Source organism: Garra rufa, chromosome 9 (genome assembly GCF_049309525.1).
Source record: "Garra rufa chromosome 9, GarRuf1.0, whole genome shotgun sequence".
NCBI classification, from domain to species: domain Eukaryota; kingdom Metazoa; phylum Chordata; class Actinopteri; order Cypriniformes; family Cyprinidae; genus Garra; species Garra rufa.
In genome coordinates, this window is record NC_133369.1 from 12,445,253 (window position 1) to 12,468,039 (window position 22,787).

At 32.9% G+C, this 22,787-nt stretch overlaps 1 protein-coding gene across 3 annotated transcripts; it reads left to right on the forward strand.

Moving 5' to 3' along the window:
* Positions 1-1,479: 1,479 nt before the first annotated feature.
* On the forward strand, positions 1,480-22,469 carry cep85 (centrosomal protein 85). Of its 3 annotated transcripts, none has more exons than XM_073846803.1 (14): positions 1,480-1,682; positions 2,309-2,363; positions 2,471-2,593; positions 7,590-8,314; positions 11,051-11,184; positions 11,267-11,384; positions 11,481-11,666; positions 12,244-12,396; positions 15,523-15,677; positions 15,773-15,890; positions 16,063-16,113; positions 18,691-18,798; positions 18,888-19,116; positions 20,835-22,469. In XM_073846803.1, the coding sequence occupies exons 2-14, from the start codon at positions 2,324-2,326 to the stop codon at positions 20,999-21,001; spliced, it is 2,307 nt and encodes a 768-aa protein (XP_073702904.1). In that variant the 5' UTR covers positions 1,480-1,682; positions 2,309-2,323; the 3' UTR covers positions 21,002-22,469. The 3 variants fall into 3 exon arrangements, with proteins under 3 accessions (XP_073702904.1, XP_073702905.1, XP_073702906.1); XM_073846804.1 differs by having other exon boundaries at positions 20,838-22,469; XM_073846805.1 differs by lacking the exons at positions 1,480-1,682; positions 2,309-2,363; positions 2,471-2,593 and adding an exon at positions 6,184-6,391.
* Positions 22,470-22,787: the final 318 nt, after the last annotated feature.

Here is a 22,787-nt window from a genome sequence, read left to right on the forward strand (position 1 = left end):
ACAAAATATCTATATAGAACATGCTGTTTACTTGATATCCTAATGATTTTTGGCATAAAACAAAAATCAATAATTTTGACCTATAAAAAGTATTGTTGGCTATTGCCACACAATATACCCGTTGCATAAGACTCATTTTGTGGTCCAGGGTCACAAATATGACAAGGGATCCTCTTCCTAAATTATCAAAAACAACTCTAGTTTTTCGTGTAAAATGACCAAATTTATACCGTGAAAAATTAAAATATGAAAAATGCTTTAAAAAATATTATTTTTTTATTTTACTGTTTTATTTCATTTTATTTAGACATTTGACATTGACAATTTCTTTATTTTGTTTTAATTTAATTTAATTAAATTTTTTGGGCTGGACTTTGATGTAATTTAAAACTTTCTTATTTTATTTGAGATTATTGTATTTTATTGTTTTTTTACTTTATTTTTTATTCTATTTTACTTTTATTTTTATTATATTTATTCTTATTATATTTTGTATTTTTATTTATTTTATATTATTTTATTTAATTTTTAATTTTATTTAGTTGTATTTTTTGTTTTATTTTATTTTACTTTATTTTTATTATTTAATTTTTTTATTTTACTTCATTTTTTTCTGTATTTTATTTTATTTTACTTTTTATTTTTTTCATATTTTAATTTAAATTTATTTTATATTATTTTTTTATTTACTTTTATTTAATATTGTTTTTTGTTTTGTTTTTTAACTTTATTTTATTTTACCTTATTTTTATTTTATTTTGTATTAAATCTTTCTTATTATATTTGTTATTTTATTTTACTTTGTTTTATATTATTTTGTTTAATTTACTTTTATTTATTTTATTTCATTTTACTTTATTTTTATAATTTTATTTTATTTACTTTTATTTAATTTTGTTTTTTGTTTAATTTAATTTTAATTTATTTTATTTTTTATTTTACTTTTTTCGTTTATATGAACTTAAAATACAAAATAAATAAAACAAAAAACAAAAAATAAAATAAATAAATAAAATAAAACTAAATAAAACAAAGTAAAATAAAAAATAAAGTTTTTTAAACAAATTTTAAAAAGTAAATAAAATACAATCATATCAAATCAAAATAATATAATAAAAAATAAAAAAATATAATAAATAAAATAAAAAATAAAAATAAAGTAAAATTAAATTATATTATTATATATTATTATTATTATATTATATTTTTTATTATATTTATTTAATTTTTTATTTAATTTTTATTTTACTTTTCTTTACATTTTGTTTTATTTTATTTTGTTTTACTTTTTTATGTTTTTTTTTATGTTTTTATTATTTTTATTTTTTTATTTTGTATTTTAATTTTAAGGTTATACAAACGAAGGTAGCGAGGTAGGTGGGTCTGCGCCTGCAGCTCACTAATCAAGCGGCAGAGGGCGCTTGCAGTCTCAACCTGGCAACCGAGCAAAGCGCAGAGGAAGAACTAGAATAACGGTTGAAAAAATGAGCCCGGAGTTTCAGTCGCACCGCGGCGGGTATTTGAAGCTTGAGGCCGCTTCTAGTTCGTCTGTTGTATGTCCTTATTATTGACGTTAGCATCCAGTCAGCGTCTTTCGGGTAATGAAACACATTATTGTTCTTCTAGCCTGTGTTCGCGTCAGTACTCTCTTCAGTAAAGACCCTTTCAGACCGTGAGTCAAGGTACGTGGAGTTGTTTACTTTCTTTACGGACCCTTTAAACTCTTTTGTTAACTAACTTAGCTATCTGTACGAGGTAAATGTGTTTGTTTGAAGTAGCAACACATGCTGAGCTGGTTTACAAAGTTATTACGAAGATTTAAATGAGTTTAAATGCTGTTTTTCTGAGTTCTTGATCAATTTCACGTTTCTCTTGAATTGTCGGTTGTGCTGTGACTTACTATTAAAAACTAGAAATGGCGTTTGTAATTAAATAACCTTATTTAGTTGTCCTAGACTAGATAAACTGGCTTCGAATGTCCCGATATTATCAAAATATAGCGTGACTAATATATTTTTAACTGTGACAACAAAACTTCCTTCTGTAAGTTTCGCAAAGGAGATATTTTTCAAACGGTCAATAACAATAATGTTATTAAATATTATTGTATGATACTAATAATTATACAATTTTGTAGTTAGCTTTTTGTAAATTACATTATTTAATTACTTATTTTGATTTAGCCATTTAATATCATAGTTTTGTAGCACACAAAAAAAAAAGATTTACTTGTTTTTAGATTTTTTGCTTATACCTACTTTTATGTGTTTGACACTGTTGTCTTTTTTGTATTGGTTTTTAATCACAGGTATCTGCTACAGGAATGACCACTTCACACAAATACCAGAACGCCAAACTCGCAGGTACAAATCCAGTGCTGTCTAGGACTTGTATGTAGTGTCTAGTGTATGTTATGTGCCTCTTATAACCATAATAGAGTGCCACATCATGTGTTCATTGTCTGCTCCAGGACACTCTGACACCGAATGGCTGACACCTGCTGTGTCTGAGAAGTTCCAGAGCCGTTTTGGATGGCGGCACTCCACAGCGGACAGTGGGGACACGGGACTGGGTACCTCTGATCACACTGAAGGTGAGAACTCTTGAGTGTTTAGATATTGTTCATTTGACTTTCGGTTGTATAATAGACTTCAGTTCAAGACCACATCAGTCTTTTCATCTCAACAGTGGTCTTGTGAGTCACAAAATGGGATTTCCAGTCATGGAACAATCATGGAATTATACACTCACGTAGTGCTAGTACACGTGATGGAACATGCAAGCCAAAGTACAGCAAAAACAGTAAAATTGTGAAATATTTTTACTATTTAAAATAACTTTTTTTTTTTTCTATTTGAATATATTTTAAAATGTAATTTATTCCTGTGATTTCAAAGTTGAATTTTTAGCATCATTACTCCGGTCACATGATCCTTCAGAAATCTTAGTGCTTAAAAAAACATTATTAACATTATTATTATGTTGAAAACGGCTGAGTAGAATTTTTGTCAGGTTTCTTTGATGAATAGAAAGTTCAGAAGAACAGCATTTATCTGAAATAGAAATCATTTGTAACATTAAAAATGTCTTTATCGTCACTTTTGATCATTTTAAAGCACTCTTGATAATTAATAAAAGTAATAATTTCTATCATTTATTAAAATTTATTCTGTTTCTAAGTTTCTATGGTATAGTGTATCATGTTGCAAAAGCTTTTTATTTCAGATAAATGCTGATCTTTTGGTCTTTCCATTCATAAAAAAATGCACTCAACTGTTTTAAATTTTGATAATAGTGATAAAAATAAAACCAGTAAATGAGCCACAAAATGAGCATATTAAAATAATTTCTGAAGGATCATGTGACATTCAGGCTGGAGTAATGATGCTGAAAATTTAGCTTTGATCACAGGAATAAATTACATTTTAAAATGTATATAAAAAAGCAGTTATTTAAAAAAATAGTATAAATATTTCACAATATTTCTGCTTTTGCTGTATTTTGGATCAAATAAACACAGACTTTAAAAAAAATATATTTCACTAAATTTCTGCTATTGCTGTATTTTGGTGAAAAACAAAAAAAACTTGCTGTTCAAAATTGTTTGACTGTTAGTTTTGTATTTAATATTTATTTATTTATTTATTTATTCATGGCATTTGACTAAACAACCAGTGGTTTTAAAGAGAACCCTTTTATTATTTACAACAGTCATCAACATCCTGCTGGCTGTTTTTAGACGAAGCTGTATTTTTAGTCATGGAGATGTGCTCATAGTTCTGGAACTCCTATGGGATTTAGAGAAGGATATGATATTCCATACCATAGATTCCTGCAGGCGGTGTTGCACTTTCACTGATGGGTGTCTCATTAGGAGGGCCTGACCTGGAGGACCGAATGGAAACTCTGATCCTGGTCTCCCGGTTTCCTTCTCTCTGCCTTGTTAAACAATTAAAGCGCAAAGATTAGCTGTACTGAAGAGCTGGCGTATGCCGATTACCATCGATCTGTACTGACTGTGCAGTGCTTTTCAAAACATTTCTGTGGTTATGTTGGCGTTATTCTATTGTGCTGTTTGGCTTGGATTGATATACCAGTTAGACCACTGATCTGTAATAGATCAGTGAGTTAGACTGATTATGAGCATAAACATGTTCAGTTAGGAGAAGTTTTTATACCTTACAATGTGAGTTTCAGAACGGGTAATGGTTAAATAATTTTCTGTTTTCACTTTTGTGAAATATTTATCTATCATTTGCTATCATTAAAATGTATTTTATAAAAGATTCCCATCTTTCAGGTCATGGGAAACATGCAAAGGTTTAAAAAAAAAAAGAATTCTTGGATTTTTGGAAAACACGTTCTGTTTAAAAGTTTGTGTGTCGTTATATATATATATATATATATATATATAGCATTTATTTTATCCAAAATACAATTAAAATAGTAATACTGATTTGGTGCTTAAAACATACCTTTATTATGATTGTTCAAAACGGTTGCACTTTGTTTAAACTGATGCATTTAAATTCTGGATTCTTTCAAAAGAATTTCTGAAGTTTTTGTCTCTACTGTCACTTATGAACAATTTAATAAAAGTGTTTTAGAACTTTGTACAGACCCTAAATGGTAGTGCACTTATATGCAAATACACTATGTCTCTTTTAGTCTCTTATGCTCATCAAGCCTACATCTATTTGATCAAGAATACAGAAAAAAACAGTAATATTGTGAAATATTATTGCAATTTCTAATATTGGTTTTCTATTTTGATATACTTTAAAATGTAATTAATTTCTGTGACGCAACACTGAATTTTCATCAGCCATTACTCCTTCAGAAATCATTCTAATATGCTGATTTTATTTTTTATTTTTTGATTATTTGATGACTAAAAAGTTAAAAAGAACAGCATTTAGAATTAGAAATATTTTCTAAGCATTGTCTTTACTATCACTTTTGATCCATTTAACATATCCTTGCTAAATAAGTGTTAATTTCTTTAAAAAAAGAGAGAATTTTTTACTGACCCAACTTTTGAATAATAGTGTATATTGTTTTTTTTTTTATTAACTTTTTTTTTGTATGATGATTTCTGAAGGATCATGTGACACTGAAGACTGGAGTAATGATGCTGAAAATTCTGCTTTGCCTCACAGAAATAGATTATATTTTAAAGTATATTAAAATAGAAAACTGGCATTTTAAATTGCAATAATATTTCACAAAATTACTGCTTTTTCCTGTTTTAAAATAAATAAATAAATAAATAAATAAATGCAGCCTTGATGAGCATAAGAAACTTTATACTTAAAAAAAAAAAAAATGCAAAAAATCTTAATGAACCCAAACTTTTGAACAGCAGTGTATATTTATAAGTGCATCACACTAAATGTAAATTATTTTAAAGTTCTTATCCAGTAATCAACGGCTGGATAAATGTCTGAAAATTCAGTAGTCAAATATTCTATTCAACCAGCTTCTTATCTAGATATCAGTATCAGCTTTTGAAAAAACTCATGTAAGACAACCACAGTTGTTTCTGTTGTTGTTACCCTGAAACTACTCTCAGATTCCCATAGTGACAGTAATAACTAACTGCTAAGTCTGTTGAGTTTTCTTACATACAGTTGTGGCACCTAGCAACTAAGGCACACTAATAAGACAGCTTTTATTTGTTTTTAAAACAGTCAAAACGGTGGCGGCATGAAACTTCTTGGCAGCCGTTTCACTTTAGTGGTTCTAAATATATGGTTGACTGTCTGTGGGCTTCTATGTTGTGATGGTGACGGCTTTGTTTTGCTCTGGGTGTTTCTTGTGATGGCAGAAAGCCTCTCAGTGCTCCAAGAATCTTTCGTCAAACCAAAGAATTGTTTAAACCTGTCCTCAGCAGATGTTAAAAAAAGACACCCTCGGGGCAGACCCTCCTACTGCAGCCTGTCTCTTGACATCTTTAGTTGATTTGTGTATGTTTTAATTGAATTGTTGTATTGAGGAGCTTGTTTAAAGGCACTTCAGCGGCATTACAGTATTAAGGACTATTAAGCGTGTATGTAAGAGGTGAGCTGTGTGGTTAAAGCAGGAGTCCCTAACAGCGTAACATGAGAGTGCTCTATAAATACCGCTAACCTTTCTGTGTGTACGCGCTCCTGCGCTGACAGTTGTGGGAGAACAAACTTTCATAGCAGGTACACTCACCTTGCCTGAGGTTGACGTTCATTTTTTTTTTTAAGGACGAGTTCTGGCAGACGGAGTGGGCGTGTTTTAAGATCAGTAGTTCGTCTATGTCATTTACTGAAGATGCTTTGTGAGGACGTGTTTTTTATGCCTCACCGTTCTTCAGGGTATGAAAATGTTATCATTTGCTGGTTTCTTTTTAACTGCTAGCAAGGTGAGTGCTATTTTTCACAGTGGTTTGGTGTGCGCTAGTTGTCAGAGCTAGCAAACATTAATTTAATTGTAATTTGGTTAAGATTCATGACGGTGGAGCAAAATGGATACCAAAATTATATTTTAATTTTTTTTTGTATGTACACAGTAGTCAACATTTGAAGTGAATCAAAACCCTTTTATCAACGTTGTCCAGAAAGCAAACAATACCCGTTCTTGTCTTAAGACAACTTTGAACTTTTTTTGATCCACTTCAAATGTTGACTACTATAGCTTTATTTTTCTTGTTTTATTTTCCCAGGATGTTTCAATTTGTTACTTTTATTTTAATTTTTATTTAATTTTACTTTATTTTAATTGATTTTACTTGGTTTTAATTTATTTTCCCAAGGTCATTTAATATAATTTTTCTTTTACTTGTTGTTTTGTTTGCTTCATTTTCTTTAATTTTACTACTTTTTATTTTATTTTTTTAATAAATTTTTTTTACTTCATTATTTGATTTTACTTGGTTTTATTTTTCCAGGGCATTTAATTTAATTAATTAATTAATTTATTTATTTGTCCCCCCCCCCCCCCCCGTTTGTTTCATTTTCCTTTTCTTTTACTACTATTTCCTTTTTTATAGATTTTTTTTTACTTAATTATTTAATTTTACCTGGTTAATTTTTCCCTCCAGGGCGTTTAAATAAATTTTCCTTGTGCTTTTTTTCTTTTACTTCATTTTCTTTTATCTTATTTTTTAAACTTTTTTTTCTTCATCTTATCTTTTCTTTCATTTTTATTTTACTTGTTTTTCCCCTTTTTATGTATTCTTTACTTTTCTTTTAGTACTTTTTATTTAATTTTTAATTATTAGATTTTTCTTGGGATTTAAATCCTCCCCAGAGCATTTAAATAAATTTTACTTTTACTTTTTCCTACTTTAATTTTTTTTTTTTCTTCTTTTTTATTACTTCATTATTCAGTTTTACTTGGTTTTAATGTGTTTATTTAATTTCATTTTTCTTTTACTTGTGTGTGTGTGTGTGTGTGTTCTTTTTCTTTTTTTTTTCTTTTACTACTTTTTATTTTAATTGATGCATTTTACATCATTTCAATGCTTTTTATTTATTTCCTCAGGGCATATTTTTTATTATTACAACTTATTGTGTATTTAATACATATTTGGGGTCATTTATTTCTCATTCTTGTTCCAGATATCTGCAGCACTAGCAGCAGTCCTTCTTTCCAGCCCATCCGCAGTCAGATCCCCATCCCCACCGCCCATGTCATGCCCTCCACAGCCGGAACTCTGGCCTCCAATCTCAAGCCACGTGCTTCTGACGAGGCCCGGTTGTCCTCCAGCTCTTCCAGCTCCAAGTCATCCCTCCCCAAATCTGCATCCTCCCCCAACCTGGACGCTCAGCACGATGGAAATTTAGACACGACTGCGGTCAAGCCTGATTGCCTGAGCCGCTACCGCAGCCTAGTTAATGGCCTCGACCACTCACTCTTCCCCTCTGGAGATCAGACGAGGCTGGATGAAGCCCAGAAGTTTGAGGTACCTGCCATGGAGCCAACGCTCAATCAGTCGGCTCTGCTCGGGGGCCTTTGCCATGATGTACGGCAACAGCTGCAATTGACTGGGCTGGGAGACAGTACAGGCTTGCTGGAACAGACTTATAAAGTCCTACCGGAGACAAGGGCAGGTCTCACCTGTCCCGTAGACCCATACGGCCAAAGGAACATTCATCCAGGGCCTGGTGCCTCTGCCAGGATGTTTTCCGTACCTCAGGGCCTGCAGACTCAGGCTCTCCTGAGGGACCAGGCCAGCACTGGAGCTTATGATCCGCTGCTGCAGGAACGCTGCGGTGAACTGGCCAGCTGGCAGCAGCAGAAGCAGAAACTCGAGAGCCTGCGGCTACAGGTGGAACAAATGCAGGTTAGAGTTTAGAATGTGTCCTGCTGCATACAAGAAAGGGAAAGGGAACGGTTATGTGAATCATACTTCTAAAAATCAGCATTAAATTAAATAACTAAATTAGTAGTATTTTTTATTGTGCATGATTCATCTGTGCATGCTGTTCCGAAAATAGACAGTGATCTTTTAGCAAAATGTATTGTTGTAGTTTTTTTTTTTTTTTTTTATCTACTATTTATTAATGTTTTTGTCATGTCATTTTTTTAAAAGTATACTTTTAACTAGCTCTGTTTAGCTTAAATTGATTTTTATTTTAGTTTTAGTACTCTAAGCTATTTATACTATTATTGACACTGCATGTCATTTTTTTAAATAACTGTTTAGCTTGTTCATTTTTATTTCAGTTTTAGTAAATTTTGGAGGGTTTCTAATTTTTTGCATGGCTTTTGTCATTTTGAATTTGTTTAGCCTAAATTCATTTTATATTTAGTTTTAGTAATTTTAGTACTTAATTTAACATAACAATTTAACATTTTTAGAGTGTAATTTTTAGTGTAGGTTTTGTCATTTTAATTTAAATAACTATTTAGCTTAAAAATAAACTTATTTAAGTTTTAGTAATTTTATTAGGTAAACTTTTAATTTGAAATGTTAAAGGGTTTCTGATTTAGTGTAGGTTTTGTCATTTTTAATATTTGTTTAGCTTAATTTTTATTTCAGGTTTAGTACTTTTATTACTTTATATTTTTGTAACGTTTTTAGAGGGTCTCTAATTTTTAGTGTATGTTTTGTCATTTGTTAATATTTTTTTTTTAATTCATTTTCTTTTCAGTTTTAGTAATTTTAGTATTTAAACTTAATTTTTTTAAGGGTTTCTAATTTTTTTGCATATGTTTTGTCATTTGTAATATTTGTTTAGCTTAAATTAATTTTTAGTTTTAGTACTTTCATTTTTAGTGTAGCTTTTGTCATGTTAATATTTTAAATAACTGTTTAGCTTATATATTTTTATTTTAGTTAGCAATTTTAGTACTAAAACTTTTGTATTTTTCAATTTTTAGAGGGTTTCTGCTTTTCCATATGTTTTGCCATTTTTAGTATTTAGCTTAAATTCATTTTGATATTTTAGTAATTTATTAATATTTTTAAATAACTGTTTAGTTTAAATTTATTTTCCTTTCAATTTTAGTATTTAAACTTTTTTGCATATGTATTTTTAATTTGTTTAGCTTAATTAAATTTTAGTTATAGTACTTTTAGTACTACTTAGTACTAAAGAACTTAGAATTTTTTAGAAGGTTTGTCATTTTTAGTGTAGCTTTTGTCATGTTAATATTTTAAATAACTGTTTAGCTTATATTCATTTTTATTTTAGTTTTGGCTATTTTAGTACTAAAACTTTTATGTATTTTTCCATTTTTAGAGGGTTTCTACTTTTTCCATAGGTTTTGTCATTCTTAATATTTGTTTAGCTTAAATTCATTGTTATATTTAGTTTAAGTGATTTTAGAATTTTTAAATTAGAGGGTTTCAAATTTTTAGTGTAAATTGTCATTTGTTAATATATTTTTTAAACAACTGTTTAGTTTAATTTTTTTTCATTCAGTTTTAGTAATTTTAGTATTTAAGCACTTTTTTGCATATGTTTTGTCAAATTTAATTTGTTTAGCTTAAATTAATTTTTAGTTTTAGTAATTTTAGCACTACTTAGTACTTTTAACTTTTTAGAGGGTTTGTAATTTTTAGTGTAGCTTTAGTCATGTTAATATTTCAAATAACTGTTTAGCTTGTATTCATTTTTATTTCAGTTTTAGCAGTTTTAGTACTTAAATATTTTTCAATTTTTAGAGGGTTTCTAATTTTTGCATTATTAATATTTGTTTAGCTTAAATGCATTTTTGTATTTAGTTTTAGTGATTTTAGTACTTGTTTTTTTTTTTTAGAGGGTTTCAAATTTTTCTTGTAGGTTTTTTCATCTAATATTTTATTTCAGCTTTATTTAAAAAAAAAAATTATAATTATTTTAAGTGTTTTTTATTTAACTAACACTGAATGTAGTATGGAAAATATAATGCTCTACATCTAAAACAATTTTAGTTTTTAGTTATATGGGCAATGCAGCCAGAAAAAAATGTTAATCGGTATCAATTTAGTTTAATTTTGCATCAGTAATAACTGAAGATTTAAAGATTAAAAGATTAAAAATTTAAAATTCTTTTATCATTTGCACACGTTTACATAATATACATAATATTTACAGCATATTTTCCTTTTGTAACAGTTTCTCAATATGGAATTATTGCAGAGATGGAAGACAATATAAATATATGGACTATAACAACAACAACAACAATAATAATAATAATAGTAGTAATAATAATAATAATAATGATGATAAACTACATGTTCTTCTATACATCTAACATAACTGCTGTAAACAAACACTGAAACAGCACCATGTATTACAACAGCAAATTGCCCTGTTTTTCATGCTGTAAATTGCAGTTATGCAATTATGCTGTCAACTTCATGCCAAAGGCATTTTTTTGTTACTGCACAAGTTTGCAGTGATGCAACAAATTGTTCCACACACTGAATAACAGGAAGATCAGCCCTAGAAGAATGCATTAGTTGGACACATCATACTAGTAAAATGGATTGCAATTAACACTTCATGTTGATTTCAAAGTTGGCAGATTGTTTTATGCCCATTTAAAATAAGAGTTTGTGTTTCTCCACCCTTTTTTATTATTGCAGTTAATGACAGGTGGAAGTGGACAGTATGCATCTTCTCTCTATCCAGGAACCTCTCACCTGGAGAACAGCAAGTGGGATGCTGTCATTAAAGCCAATGAGAACTTGCTAAAAGAGAAAGAACTTACCATTGAAAGGTAATGCCAAGTTTTCAGAAGCATCACTCTGAATATTAGAGACTCTGAACATTAACTTAATGTAGTAACTGACGCATTGCAGGCAGAAGCAGCAAATGTCGCAGCTGGAACAGCGTCTCAGAGAGACTGAGCTGCAGGTGCACAGTGCCATTATGGGACGTGGAGCCCCTTACACCGATGTGTGTCTGTTGAGACTGCAGGTTAGCATACAGGCAAGCACAACCTTTTCCCTGCACTGTATCAAAACTCAACTCAAATCTCTGAGTTGTTCCTCTTCTTTCCTCCATGTGTGACAGGAAGCCCAGCGGGAAAATGCCTTTTTGCGAGCCCAGTTTGCCGAGCGCAGCGACTGCTTTACCAAGGAGAAGCTGGAAGCGGATCGCAGACTGGGTGCAGTGGAAGCAGAGACACAACGTCTAAATGAGATCTTGAAAGAGAGCAGTGAAAAACATGCAGAAGAGCTAAAGAAGCAAGAAGAGAGGGTGAGCATATTTAAACTTAAAAGGGATAGTTTACTCAGAAATGAAAATTCTGTCATTAAAGGATTAGTTTACTTCCATAATAAAAATTTTCAGATAATTTACTCAACCCCCTTGCCATCCAAGATGTTCATGTCTTTCTTTCTTCAGTAAATAAGAAATTGTTTCTTGAGGAAAACCCTTTAGGATTTCTCACTATATAATGAACTTCAATGATAATGAACTTCCAAAATACAGTTTAAATGCAGCTTCAAAGGGCTCTAAACAATCACAGCCGAAGAAGAAGGGTCTTATCTAGCAAAACCATCAGTCATTTTTGAAACAAACTGTCAATTTATATACGTTTTTCTGGAAGTGAACTAATCATTTAAATACTCACCTTCTTACACAAACCCGTTGTTCATCTTTGGAACACGCATTAGATATTTTTAAAGAAATCCGAAAGCTCACCGGGGGTGAGTAATAAATGACAAAATTTTCATTTTTCGTGAACTATCCCTTTAACATGTGACATACTCAACCACATATAAGCAGAATCTCACTGAGTTTTCATCTTGTGTTGTTGCCCTTTACTTCAAAGATCCGAAGTCGAGACAAGCATATCAACAGCTTGAAAAAGAAGTGTCAGAAGGAGTCAGAGCAGAACAGAGAAAAACAGCAGCGGATTGAGACGCTTGAGCGATATCTGGCTGACCTTCCCACCATGGAAGACTACCAGGCCCAGCATAAAAAGGTACTGCACTCTGTGATGGCCAGCCAACTAAACAAAAGCTTTTTTCCTGTGGTTTCACCGCAATTGCTCACAATACTCATCTTGAGGTGCTTTTCTTGTGTTATATTGCCAGACACTATTATAGCATCCACTGCACCCATATATCACACATCTGCTCCCATTGTATACTTTATCTTAAAGTAACACTCTCTTTACCCTGCTGGTTTAGAAAATCCTAGGCTCACTATGCCTCCTTAGTAGGGCTGCAACTAACGATTATTTTGATAATCGATTAGTTCACCGATTAATTTTTCGATTAATCGATTAGTTGGCTTAAAAATGTCAATTATTATTATTTTTTTTTAAATCACACTATTCCACATTCTGAATGCTATGAAAACACAGTGCTTAACAATTTACAACAATTCACCTGTCGTAATAAAGAGAAAAGACAAATATCTGAAGAAAAACACACTAACAAGCATAAAATACAGTGTTTCTGCTATTTATTCTGCCGTGTCGGTGTTTAGTGTCCCGCCTACAGCAGCATCAGCGAGCGCAAGTGCCTTTAGCAGAGTTCCACGTTCAGATGCACGCAGTAAGATTAAACTGGCCGCAAAGCCCCAGCTAAAGTAATTACCATGAATATGGCGGGGGAAAAGTAAGGAGATATTCAAATTATTTATTAATAAACTAGTATTTTCTGAGTCAGTGTCGCAAAGATCTGCTCACTGGATGCGCTTTTAAAGCCTAAATGCATCTTTATGGATTAGGCCTATATCTAATAAAAGAGTTTTGTTTTCGATTTGAATTATTTCGTTTTATAGTAGTGCAGTAATAATTTAAAGTAAATGTATTACTCTTACATTTATGAGTTTCACATGGCGCTTGCACCTCCATGTCCTGCAAAGCTTTCACTCCGCGCACAAACGATTAAATATGTGCCTATAGGGCCTACACATTTATCTAAATTAAACGATTAAACTAATATTGTGATATGCTTTCAGTTTTTTATTTATATATCTAAGGATTTTAATTTAAATCGTGATGATTTGAGAAGGCTAAATTCATATGTCGGCCGCTGGGCGCTTCGTTACTTTAAAAAACAAAAACTTGAATTTCACAAATAAAAAGTGTTCCAAAAATATTTCTAAATTAACTTTATAAACTAAAGAAACGAAAATAAATGTAATTACTTTGTTATTAAAAACAGCAGCTGTGCAATGGGGAAGAGAAAGAGAGGTTCCAGTCGGAATCGGGCCAGTAATTCTGATCAGCTGTCGAGGTTGTTTTTTGAAACGAATGTTTGTTTAATAGCCTATTTAACTCTTATTTAGGCTACTTTCTTATTTAAATGTATTATTTCGTTGATTTATTTTAGCGTTTTGTAGGTTGCTTGTTCAACGACGGAGTTGCTAAACACGCTCGTTTGTTAATAATGTTTGAGGCTCATTTCTTTATATATAAACACCGCACCACTGTAGTTGGTAAAAATCTGCCACCGTCACAGCCCTGGCCTATTCCTACCCTTCACTGATACGTGCACTACATGTTGTATTTAAATCTAAATTTAACATTCAACGGCTGACATGAATGTTTTTGCGCTGACTATTAAGTGTCTCCCTGTCTGTGTTCTGTGTTCCGGCTGTCTGACGCTCATTCAGTAAAGATTTAAACTTAACACAGACTGCCAGATTGGACTTTTATGCATAAATGGAAATGCTTGTGTGAATTTGTGATATTTATAGATAAGGATATGACCGTAAACTGAAAGTTTTCATACTGAGGATGCAAACGGTTCTGTCAAAGCGCCTCACAGGGCAAGCCATTACGCTATCAGCTTCAAAATAGAGATAGTTTAAAATAAAGAATTCTGATGTTTTGGGCAGCTCAGATCACGTATCTCTCCTGCAGCATCTCAGTCTGTTTCCTCCACTCTTCTTAGATGCATTATGTCTAAAGAAATGCGTCATTCAGTGCTGTAATTTGACGTGATCCTCTGAAGTGCACGTGCACTGTGGGCGGACCCGACTAATCGATAATGAGAATCGTTGTCGACGAATTTCATTATCGATAATAATCGATTATTTTATCGATTAGTTGTTGCAGCCCTACTCCTTAGATATTTTTTTGTATGTAAATTTTTGTTTGTTTGTTTTAAATAAGTTTCTTTTGATTACTTTGTCATTTTTACCTGATTATACCATGTTCTTGCGGTTTAAAATGGCCTTAGTAAAAAACAAAAGAATAAAATTACTTCAAATTATTTTAGTGAGATTAGCATCCCGTTTCAGAATCTCATCCAGAACATTACTGTTTGTGGAGATAAAAGATTCGGGGTTTTAATAAACACTTTTATTCAGAAAATGTGGATATCAGTTGATTAAAAGTGACATTTAAGACTTTTATAATGTTTCTAAAGATTTCTAATAATTAATTTCAAATACAATACCAGTCAAAAGTTTTTGAACGGTAAGATTTTAATGTTTTTTTTTTTCTCCTGCTCACCAAGCCTGCATTTATTTGGTCCAAAGTACAGCAAAAACAGTAATTTAAAAAAATATTTTTACTCTTTCAAACAACCGTTTTCTATTTGATTTCTGTGATTTCAAAGCTGAATTTTTAGCATCATTACTCCAGTCATGTGATCATTCAGAAATCGTTCTTTTAAAAATATTTTAAAATTTAAAATGTTAACATGTATTCAAATAGAAAGCTGTTATTTTAAATAGTAAAAATATTTCACAATATTACTGCTTTTGCTGTATTTTGGATTAACTAAATGCAGGCTTGGTGAGAAGAAAGAGATGACTTCAAAACACATTACTGTTCAAAAACTTTTGACTGGATTCCTAAAATGTGAAAAAAAGCAGGACAACTGTTTTCATCACTGACAATAAAAAATGTTTCTTGAGCATTAAATCAGCATATTAGAATGATTTCTGAACGATCATGTGACACTGAAGACTAAAGTAATGCTGCTGAAAATTCAGCTTTGCATTAGAGGAATAAAATACATTTTAAGACATATTAAAATGGAAATAGAAGGCTATATTCATCACCAGCACTTTAAACTGCCTTTTTAAACATCTGTTATTCTCATTCTCAGTCCTCAGTTTTAATTCACTTATGAATGTTGTGTTGCAGCTGGAGGAGACAGAGGAAAGGACAGCTCAGTTGCAGGCCACCTTCAGAGATCTGGAAGTCCAACTGGAGGAAGCCCGCAGTGCTGTACGCAACAAAGAGGCCCAACTGGAAGAACAAAGACGCAAAGAGAGAGAACTGCTTACAACAGTCACCAGGTAGGAAGAAACATGCAAGCCTTACAAACTAACAAATTGGGAGGCTTCTAATTAGGTTTTGAAAGATTTATGTTGTTTGATTTGCTTGTGTTTAGTCTCCAGAACAGAGTGCAGGAGAGCCTCGAGGATGGAGTAAGATTGCCTTCTCTTGACATAGAAAAACTACGAGAAGAAAACACAGCCTTGAAAGATGAGCACCAGCGACTCAAAAAGGTTTGTGTCCACACTAGTTTCTCAGAGGATGGGTTAAACAACTGCAGTAACACTTAATTCAGCTAAAGGATTTGTTAATAGTGTTGAAGCATGGCTCTGTCTATTGGTTAAAATGATTATATGTTCTGTGCGAATAGTTTAAGGTGCTATCTAAATGAATCTTTCTTTTTAGGTCATTGAAAAGCAACTCAGGATAATGGAGCAGCTTGGCTCACAGATCAGGGTAAAGACTACATTTAGTTTAATTCAGTTTTATTTGTTTAGCGAGTGCATTTACATTTTTTTTACTTATATTTACACTAACAGTCAAAAGTTTTTGAATGTTAAGATTGTTAATATGTATTTTTTTTAAACCAGTCTCTTCTGCATTTATTTGATCCAAAGTACAGCAAAAACAGTAACATTTTGAAATGTTTTTTACTGTTCAAAATAACTTTTCTATTTAAATATAATTTATTCCTGTGATCAAAGCTAAATTTTCAATCAATCAATCAATCAAATTTTTTTCTGAGCGGGCCACATAATTTTCTTTTGTTTAGTGGGGGGCCGGGTCAGTTTATAAAAGAAAATTCCATGGGCCGGACTAACTATTATTATTATTATTATTATTATTATTATTATTATTATTGTTATTATTTTATTATGATTTTACTACCTGTATTTATTATACCTTTTAATGCTAGAATAGTTTTTTTTTTTTATGCACCAGACAGACAAATTATAATTTCTTATCAAAAGATATACAGGTGCTTCTCAGTAAATTAGAATGTAATGGAAAATTCGTTTATTTCAGTAATTCAACTCAAATTGTGAAACTGGTGTATTAAATGAATTTAATTCATGCAGTGTGAAGTAGTTTAAGTCTTTGGTTCTTTTAATTGTGATGATTTGGCTCACATTTAACAAAAACCCACCAATTCACAACTTCACAACATCAACAAATTAGAATATGGAGACATTCCAATCAGCTAATCAACTCAAAACACCTTCAAAATGGTCTCTCAGTTTGGTTCACTAGGCTGCACAATCATGGGGAAGACTGCTGATCTGACAGTTGTCCAGAAGACAATCACTGACACCATTCACAAGGAGGGAAAGCCACAAACATTCATTGCCAAAGAAGCTGGCTGTTCACAGAGTGCTGCATCCAAGCATGTTAACAGAAAGTTAAGTAGAAGGACAAAGATGCACAACCAACCGAGAGAACCGCAGCCTTTGAGAGCCTTGTCAGGCTAAATCAATTCAAGAATTTGGGTGAACTTCACAAGGAATGGACTAAAGCTGGGGTCAAGGCATCAAGAGCCACCACACACAGACATGTCAGGAATTTGGCTACAGTTGTTGTATTCCTCTTGTTAAGCCACTCCTGAACCACAGACAACTTCAGAGGCATCTGGGCTAAGGGGAAGAAGAAATGGACTGTTGCCCAGTGGTCCAAAGTCCTCTTTTCAGACGAGAGCAAGTTTTGTATTTTATTTGGAAACCAAGGTCCTGGAGTCTGGAGTAAGGGTGGAGAAGCTCATAGCTCAAGTAGCTTGAAGTCCAGTGTTAAGTTTCCACAGTCTGTGATAATTTGGGGTGCAATGTCATCTGCTGGTGTTGGTCCACTGTGTTCGATCGCGATGACACATTACGTTGAATGTACCATTCTGTTGGTGAATTTAACAAATAAATTAGGCTATGTTAATAACTAAGGGAAATTTTAGTTTGAAAGCCAACCTTTATCATCAAATACCAACATGATATAAGTAAAACATATTTAAAATTACATTATCAAAATATGTCTCTGGCATTGTTCAGAGGGGCGGTCCAAATGTGGTGGCGGGCCGCTTTCGGCCCCCGGGCCTTAGTTTGGGGACCCCTGCTTTAAATTGATAAAGTGATGATAAAGACATTTATAATGTTATGAAAGATTTTTATTTCAGATAAATTCTGTTCTTCTAAACTTTGTTCATCAGAGAAACCTGAAAAAATTATACTCAGCTGTTTTCAACATGGTTTTCTTTAAGCAGAAAATCAGAATATTAGAATAATTTCTGAAGGGTCATGTGACTGGAGTAATGATGCTAAAAATTCAGCTTTGAAATCACAGGAATAAATTACATTTTAAAATATATTAAAATAGAAAAGGTATTTTAAATGGTGAAAATATTTCAAAATTGTAAATTTTTGCTGTATTTTGGATCAAATAAATGCAGGCTTGGTGAGTAGAAGAGACTTCTTTAAAAACATTAAAAATATTACTATTCAAAAACTTTTGACTGGTAGTGTGCATTCGAATAGATGCCTCTGAAATCTTCTGTAACATTATAAATGTATTTCACTGTCACTTTTAAACAATTTAATGCATCCTTGTAATTTTGTAATTCCTGTAATTTTTTCCCCCTACTTTTGAATGGTAGTGTAGGTGGAATTATATTCAAGAACCGTTAATGGAAACAGATATCATAAAAACAGTTTAATTCCACTATTTTCCTTTCTTTTTAATGGAACCGGTTTTGAATAAGAATTGGTCTTGAAGACTGTAATTAGGTGTAATTTAAGTAAATATCTGTCACTAAGAGCCAGGCATCATATTACACAATCAAGCTTTCAGGAATGTACTTTCAATAGTATCTAGGAGGGGAAAATCTTTACAAACAAGGTAGGAGGCTTCTTTAGGAAATTCTTTAGGTATTCAACACTTAGTGTCTATTTTTTTTCCACTAAAAAGTATCCTGCACCAAAAGCTTTTGCAATTTAGTTTATATGAGCAAAATGTCTAGTTTACAGCCATAATATTCTGCGTGTGTTGGCTTAGACTCTGGAGGAGCATCTCTCACAGGAGGAGTGTAGTAGTCGGGCTCTGCGAGAGGAGGTGGCAGAGAAAGAGGAGAGTCTGCTGCAATTACGCACTGCTATGAAAGAGGTTAGTAGTTGCCCGAAATGCATATTCAGCTCTTTGAGTTTTCATGGCACACAGGAGAATTGAGGTTGTGCCTATTGTTTGTATTTCAGCTCTCAGTGCAGAACCAGGAGCTGATGGAACATAATCTGACACTACAAGAGCGTCTTCAGGATGAGGCGCCGATTGGCTGTGGTTTGCTCCCTGTGGGAGCCCGTCTCACCCAGAAGCTGTACGGAGAGATGGCCGCCTGTCTGTGTGACCTCCGCTCACTCTGCAACGTCCTCACCCAGCGGGCTCAAGGCCATGACCCAAACCTCTCCATGCTGCTCGGCATTGCTTGTAAGTGCGCCCTCTGCTGTCAACAAGATGCTATACAGAAGACTAGCACCGTTTCAGATAATGCCCAGATATATACAGTGCCTTTTTTCCCCACATCGTTCTACACTCCATGCACCAAAATGACAGAATTGCTGAAACTACATTTATTAAAAATAAAAAAATTTAAATAAGTACATTGCATAAGTATTCATAATCTCAACTCAGAATTTAGTAGAAGCACCTTTACAGCCTCAAGTCTTTTTGAGTATGATGCAGCAAGATTTGCACATCAACATTTGGCAATTATCTGACATTTTTAGTTTCACCTCTTCACCTCTCAAGCTCTGTCAGCTCGGATGGGGTCTTGTAGACATTTTCAGGTTTCTCCAGAAATATTAGATTGGGATTACATTGAGCTTTACTTCTACTCTGAGTCCCTCATTCCCTGCCACTGAAAAACAGCCCCACAGCATGACCTGCTACCAGCACAGTTTTACTTTTAGGATGCTACTCTGCAGGTGATGAGCAATGCCTGGTTTCCTTCAAACATGATGCTTTGAATTGAGATTCATCAGACCACAGAATCTTGTTTCTCACAATATGAGGGTCCTTTAGGTGCTTTTTGCAAATTCCAAGTGTGTTTTCATGTGTCTCCACTGAGGAGAGGATTGAGTTTTGCCACACCACCATAAAGCCCAGATCGGTGGTGTGTTGCAGTGATGTTTGTCCTTCTGTAAGATTCTCCCATCTGCATATATGATCATGGAGCTCAACTAGAGTGACCATCAGCTTTTTGGTCACCAGTCTAACCAAGCCCCTTATCCATCAATTGCTCAATTGTTTGGCAAGGAGGCCAGCTCTAGGAAGAGTTGTGGTTGTTTCAAACTTCTTTCATTAAGGGTAAGGGAGACTACATGCTTCTGTGAACCTTCAAAGCAGCATTTTTTTTCTGAACTCTGGGCATGATGCAATCTTGTCTCTGAGCTCTACAGGCATTTATTTTTTTTTAACCTCAGGGCTTGGTTTTTGCTCTAAGCATTTTCAGCTGTTAAGACGTGTCTTTTCCAAATCATACCCATTCAAATAAATTTGCTTCAGGTTAACTTAACTTCAAGTGTAGTAACATCTACAAGCAATATGAATGCTCCTGAGCTAAATTTCAGAAAAGGGCATGAATACTTATGCAATGTAATCATTTAAGTTTTTTATTTTTAATAACTTCGCAAAGATGTTGAAAATGTTTTTGCTTTACCATTATGGTGTATGCAGTGTATATTGATGTGGAAATTAAAGTAATTTTAAGCAGTTTAACATAAGGCAGAAACATAGCTACAGTAAATGTGGGAAAAAAATGAAGGGGTATGAATACTTTCGCAGGGCACTGTAACAGACTATCAGATTATTAGTCAGAATGCTAGCTGGAAACAGTTATTTTTGTTTTCTTTGTGCGCAAAAAATATCCTTGTAGCTTCATTAAATTAAGGTTGAACCACAGATGTCACATGGACTATTTTAACAATGTCCTTATTACCTTTCTGGGCCTTGAACGTGGTAGCTGTGTTGCTGTCTATGCAGGGTCAGAAAGCTCTCGGATTTCATCAGAAATATCTTAATTTGTAAAAGTTGAGTGAAGTTTTCACTATACTCTCATGGAAACTCTGTATAGCAGCATTTTGTGTTATCTGTGTTGTGGCTATTATGAGCAGTGAATCTGACAGTGTCTATCTATTTGTTTACAGCAGCTCCCCCTCCAGTAGGAGGGCAGTGGGAGGACTGGCTGAGCCCAGAGGGGCTGCAGAATAAGCTGCAGGAAGCTCAACAGCTCCGTCGAGATGTCGAAGAACTAAGAACCACAGTCTCGGACCGCTACGCTCAGGATATGGGAGAAAACTGCATCACTCAGTGAGCTCGGACAGTACGGCTAGCGCTCAATGAGGGTAACTCCACATCACGAGTGCCTTTAAAGACACTACATCTCTATCTCTAAGAACACAAACCTTCTTCATAAAGGATTAGCGACACTAAGGACACTGTAATCTCGCAAACCAGAGGGCTATTTTTATACAAAAAGTTTGAGAAGATATTTTTCTAAGATTTGGATGACTTTGTGTGCCGTGGGAAGACTATGATTTAATATAAACCTTTCCATGTATTTGGGAATGCCTGTGATGAAGTTGACAATCAACTGAAAATATTTAATCGTTTGCGCAACTAACATGCCGTGTGTTTTTTACAGTGGCATAGTGTGAAGCCAGTGACGCTCGGTTCTGTTTAACAAGAAGACATATGATATCCGTCATCGTACAGTAAACAATGTACCACATTTAACACAAAATCTAAGGCTGAGGAAATATTTAGCCACCTGTTCGAGATTACACCAGCAGATCATCTGTGTATAAAGTTGGAGAATAGACATTCCCTAATATTATATAACAACCACAGTTCAATTTGATCAAAGACAGACCTGTCAGAACCGTTTCCGTAATGCTGTAAAGAGTATTTATGCACACAGTATTATGCAGACCAATAAATATGGATATTTTAAAGCAAGAGGGGGTTGTAAACATAATGTTAAATTCTAATTGTCTGTTAAATAATAAAAAAAGCTAATAGAATGCCAATACATATAAAATTCTGCAAACAGATGTTAATGCGCAGTTTAAGTTTAGGATCACTTAATTGCGTATATGAGTAACTGATCATATTATTGAGAATCTCACAACATTAATAGGTTCTTTGCTGCTGCAAAATTAACACTAAAAATATCTTTTATTCTTTTTGGGTCACATCTTTTGAACAGGTGATGTTTACTTATGTATGTGTTGAGGAGTTGGAAAAGCAATAGGATTTATTATGGATAATCCATGATGTATTTGCTGTCTGGTTAATAATTTGTTTTAACAGCTATAAAAAATAGCCACGCCATTGAATCAACACATTAAAGGAAACCAACTGGTGAAGCAAATATTGTATTAGTGCATGTCAAACATCACAGCAGGTGTCTTGTGTTCAAAAAGTAGACGCATGAATTTGCTGCACAATATATCAGTGTTAACACTATAATCTTCTTTATCTACGGTAATGTGCGACTGCCAAGCTATTGGGATTCTATTATAAGAAGGGACCATATCTTGTGGGGAGTATTGCGTGGTAAATTGGTTTTGGTCCATAAACATCACTAACAAGTGTGAATGTAATTTGACGATGCATCAGACATTTTTTTTAGTTGTATTGTAAATTCTCTTTCAGATTTAACACAAAACCAGCCAGGCAAACTTTATATGCCAAAACCTTTATAACAACACTAAATTATATAAATAATTTGTCTTAAGCTGTTTCAGTTTTTAGAAATAAAGCTTTGTATTTCATATGTACCCTTATGTTGAATGTTTGTTTTTGGTAACGTGTTCTCTGTGGTAATACAGAAATGATTAGAATTTAGAAATGTAGAAATTCTACAGATAACATTTTAATATGTAATTAGACACCATTAAATTGGTACACACCATACAAAAAGTGCTTGATTTTATGCACTTATTAATAATAGGAGCAGGGAAACCAGCAAGTTTCAGTGTATTTCACCTCATGTAAAAGACTGTTTGTAAATGAACACATTTCCTTGTAAATTTCTGCAAATAGTCACGTTTAAAAGACTTAGTTGGAACGTTTACAATAATGTGGAAGTTAAACAA

Coding starts and splice junctions, on each gene's coding strand:
- cep85 (XM_073846803.1), top strand. CDS start 2,324: ATGACCACTTCACACAAATACCAGAACGCCAAACTCGCAG. Junction 2,364..2,470: donor CCAGAACGCCAAACTCGCAG/GTACAAATCCAG, acceptor TGTCTGCTCCAG/GACACTCTGACACCGAATGG. Junction 15,678..15,772: donor CTGCTTACAACAGTCACCAG/GTAGGAAGAAAC, acceptor GCTTGTGTTTAG/TCTCCAGAACAGAGTGCAGG.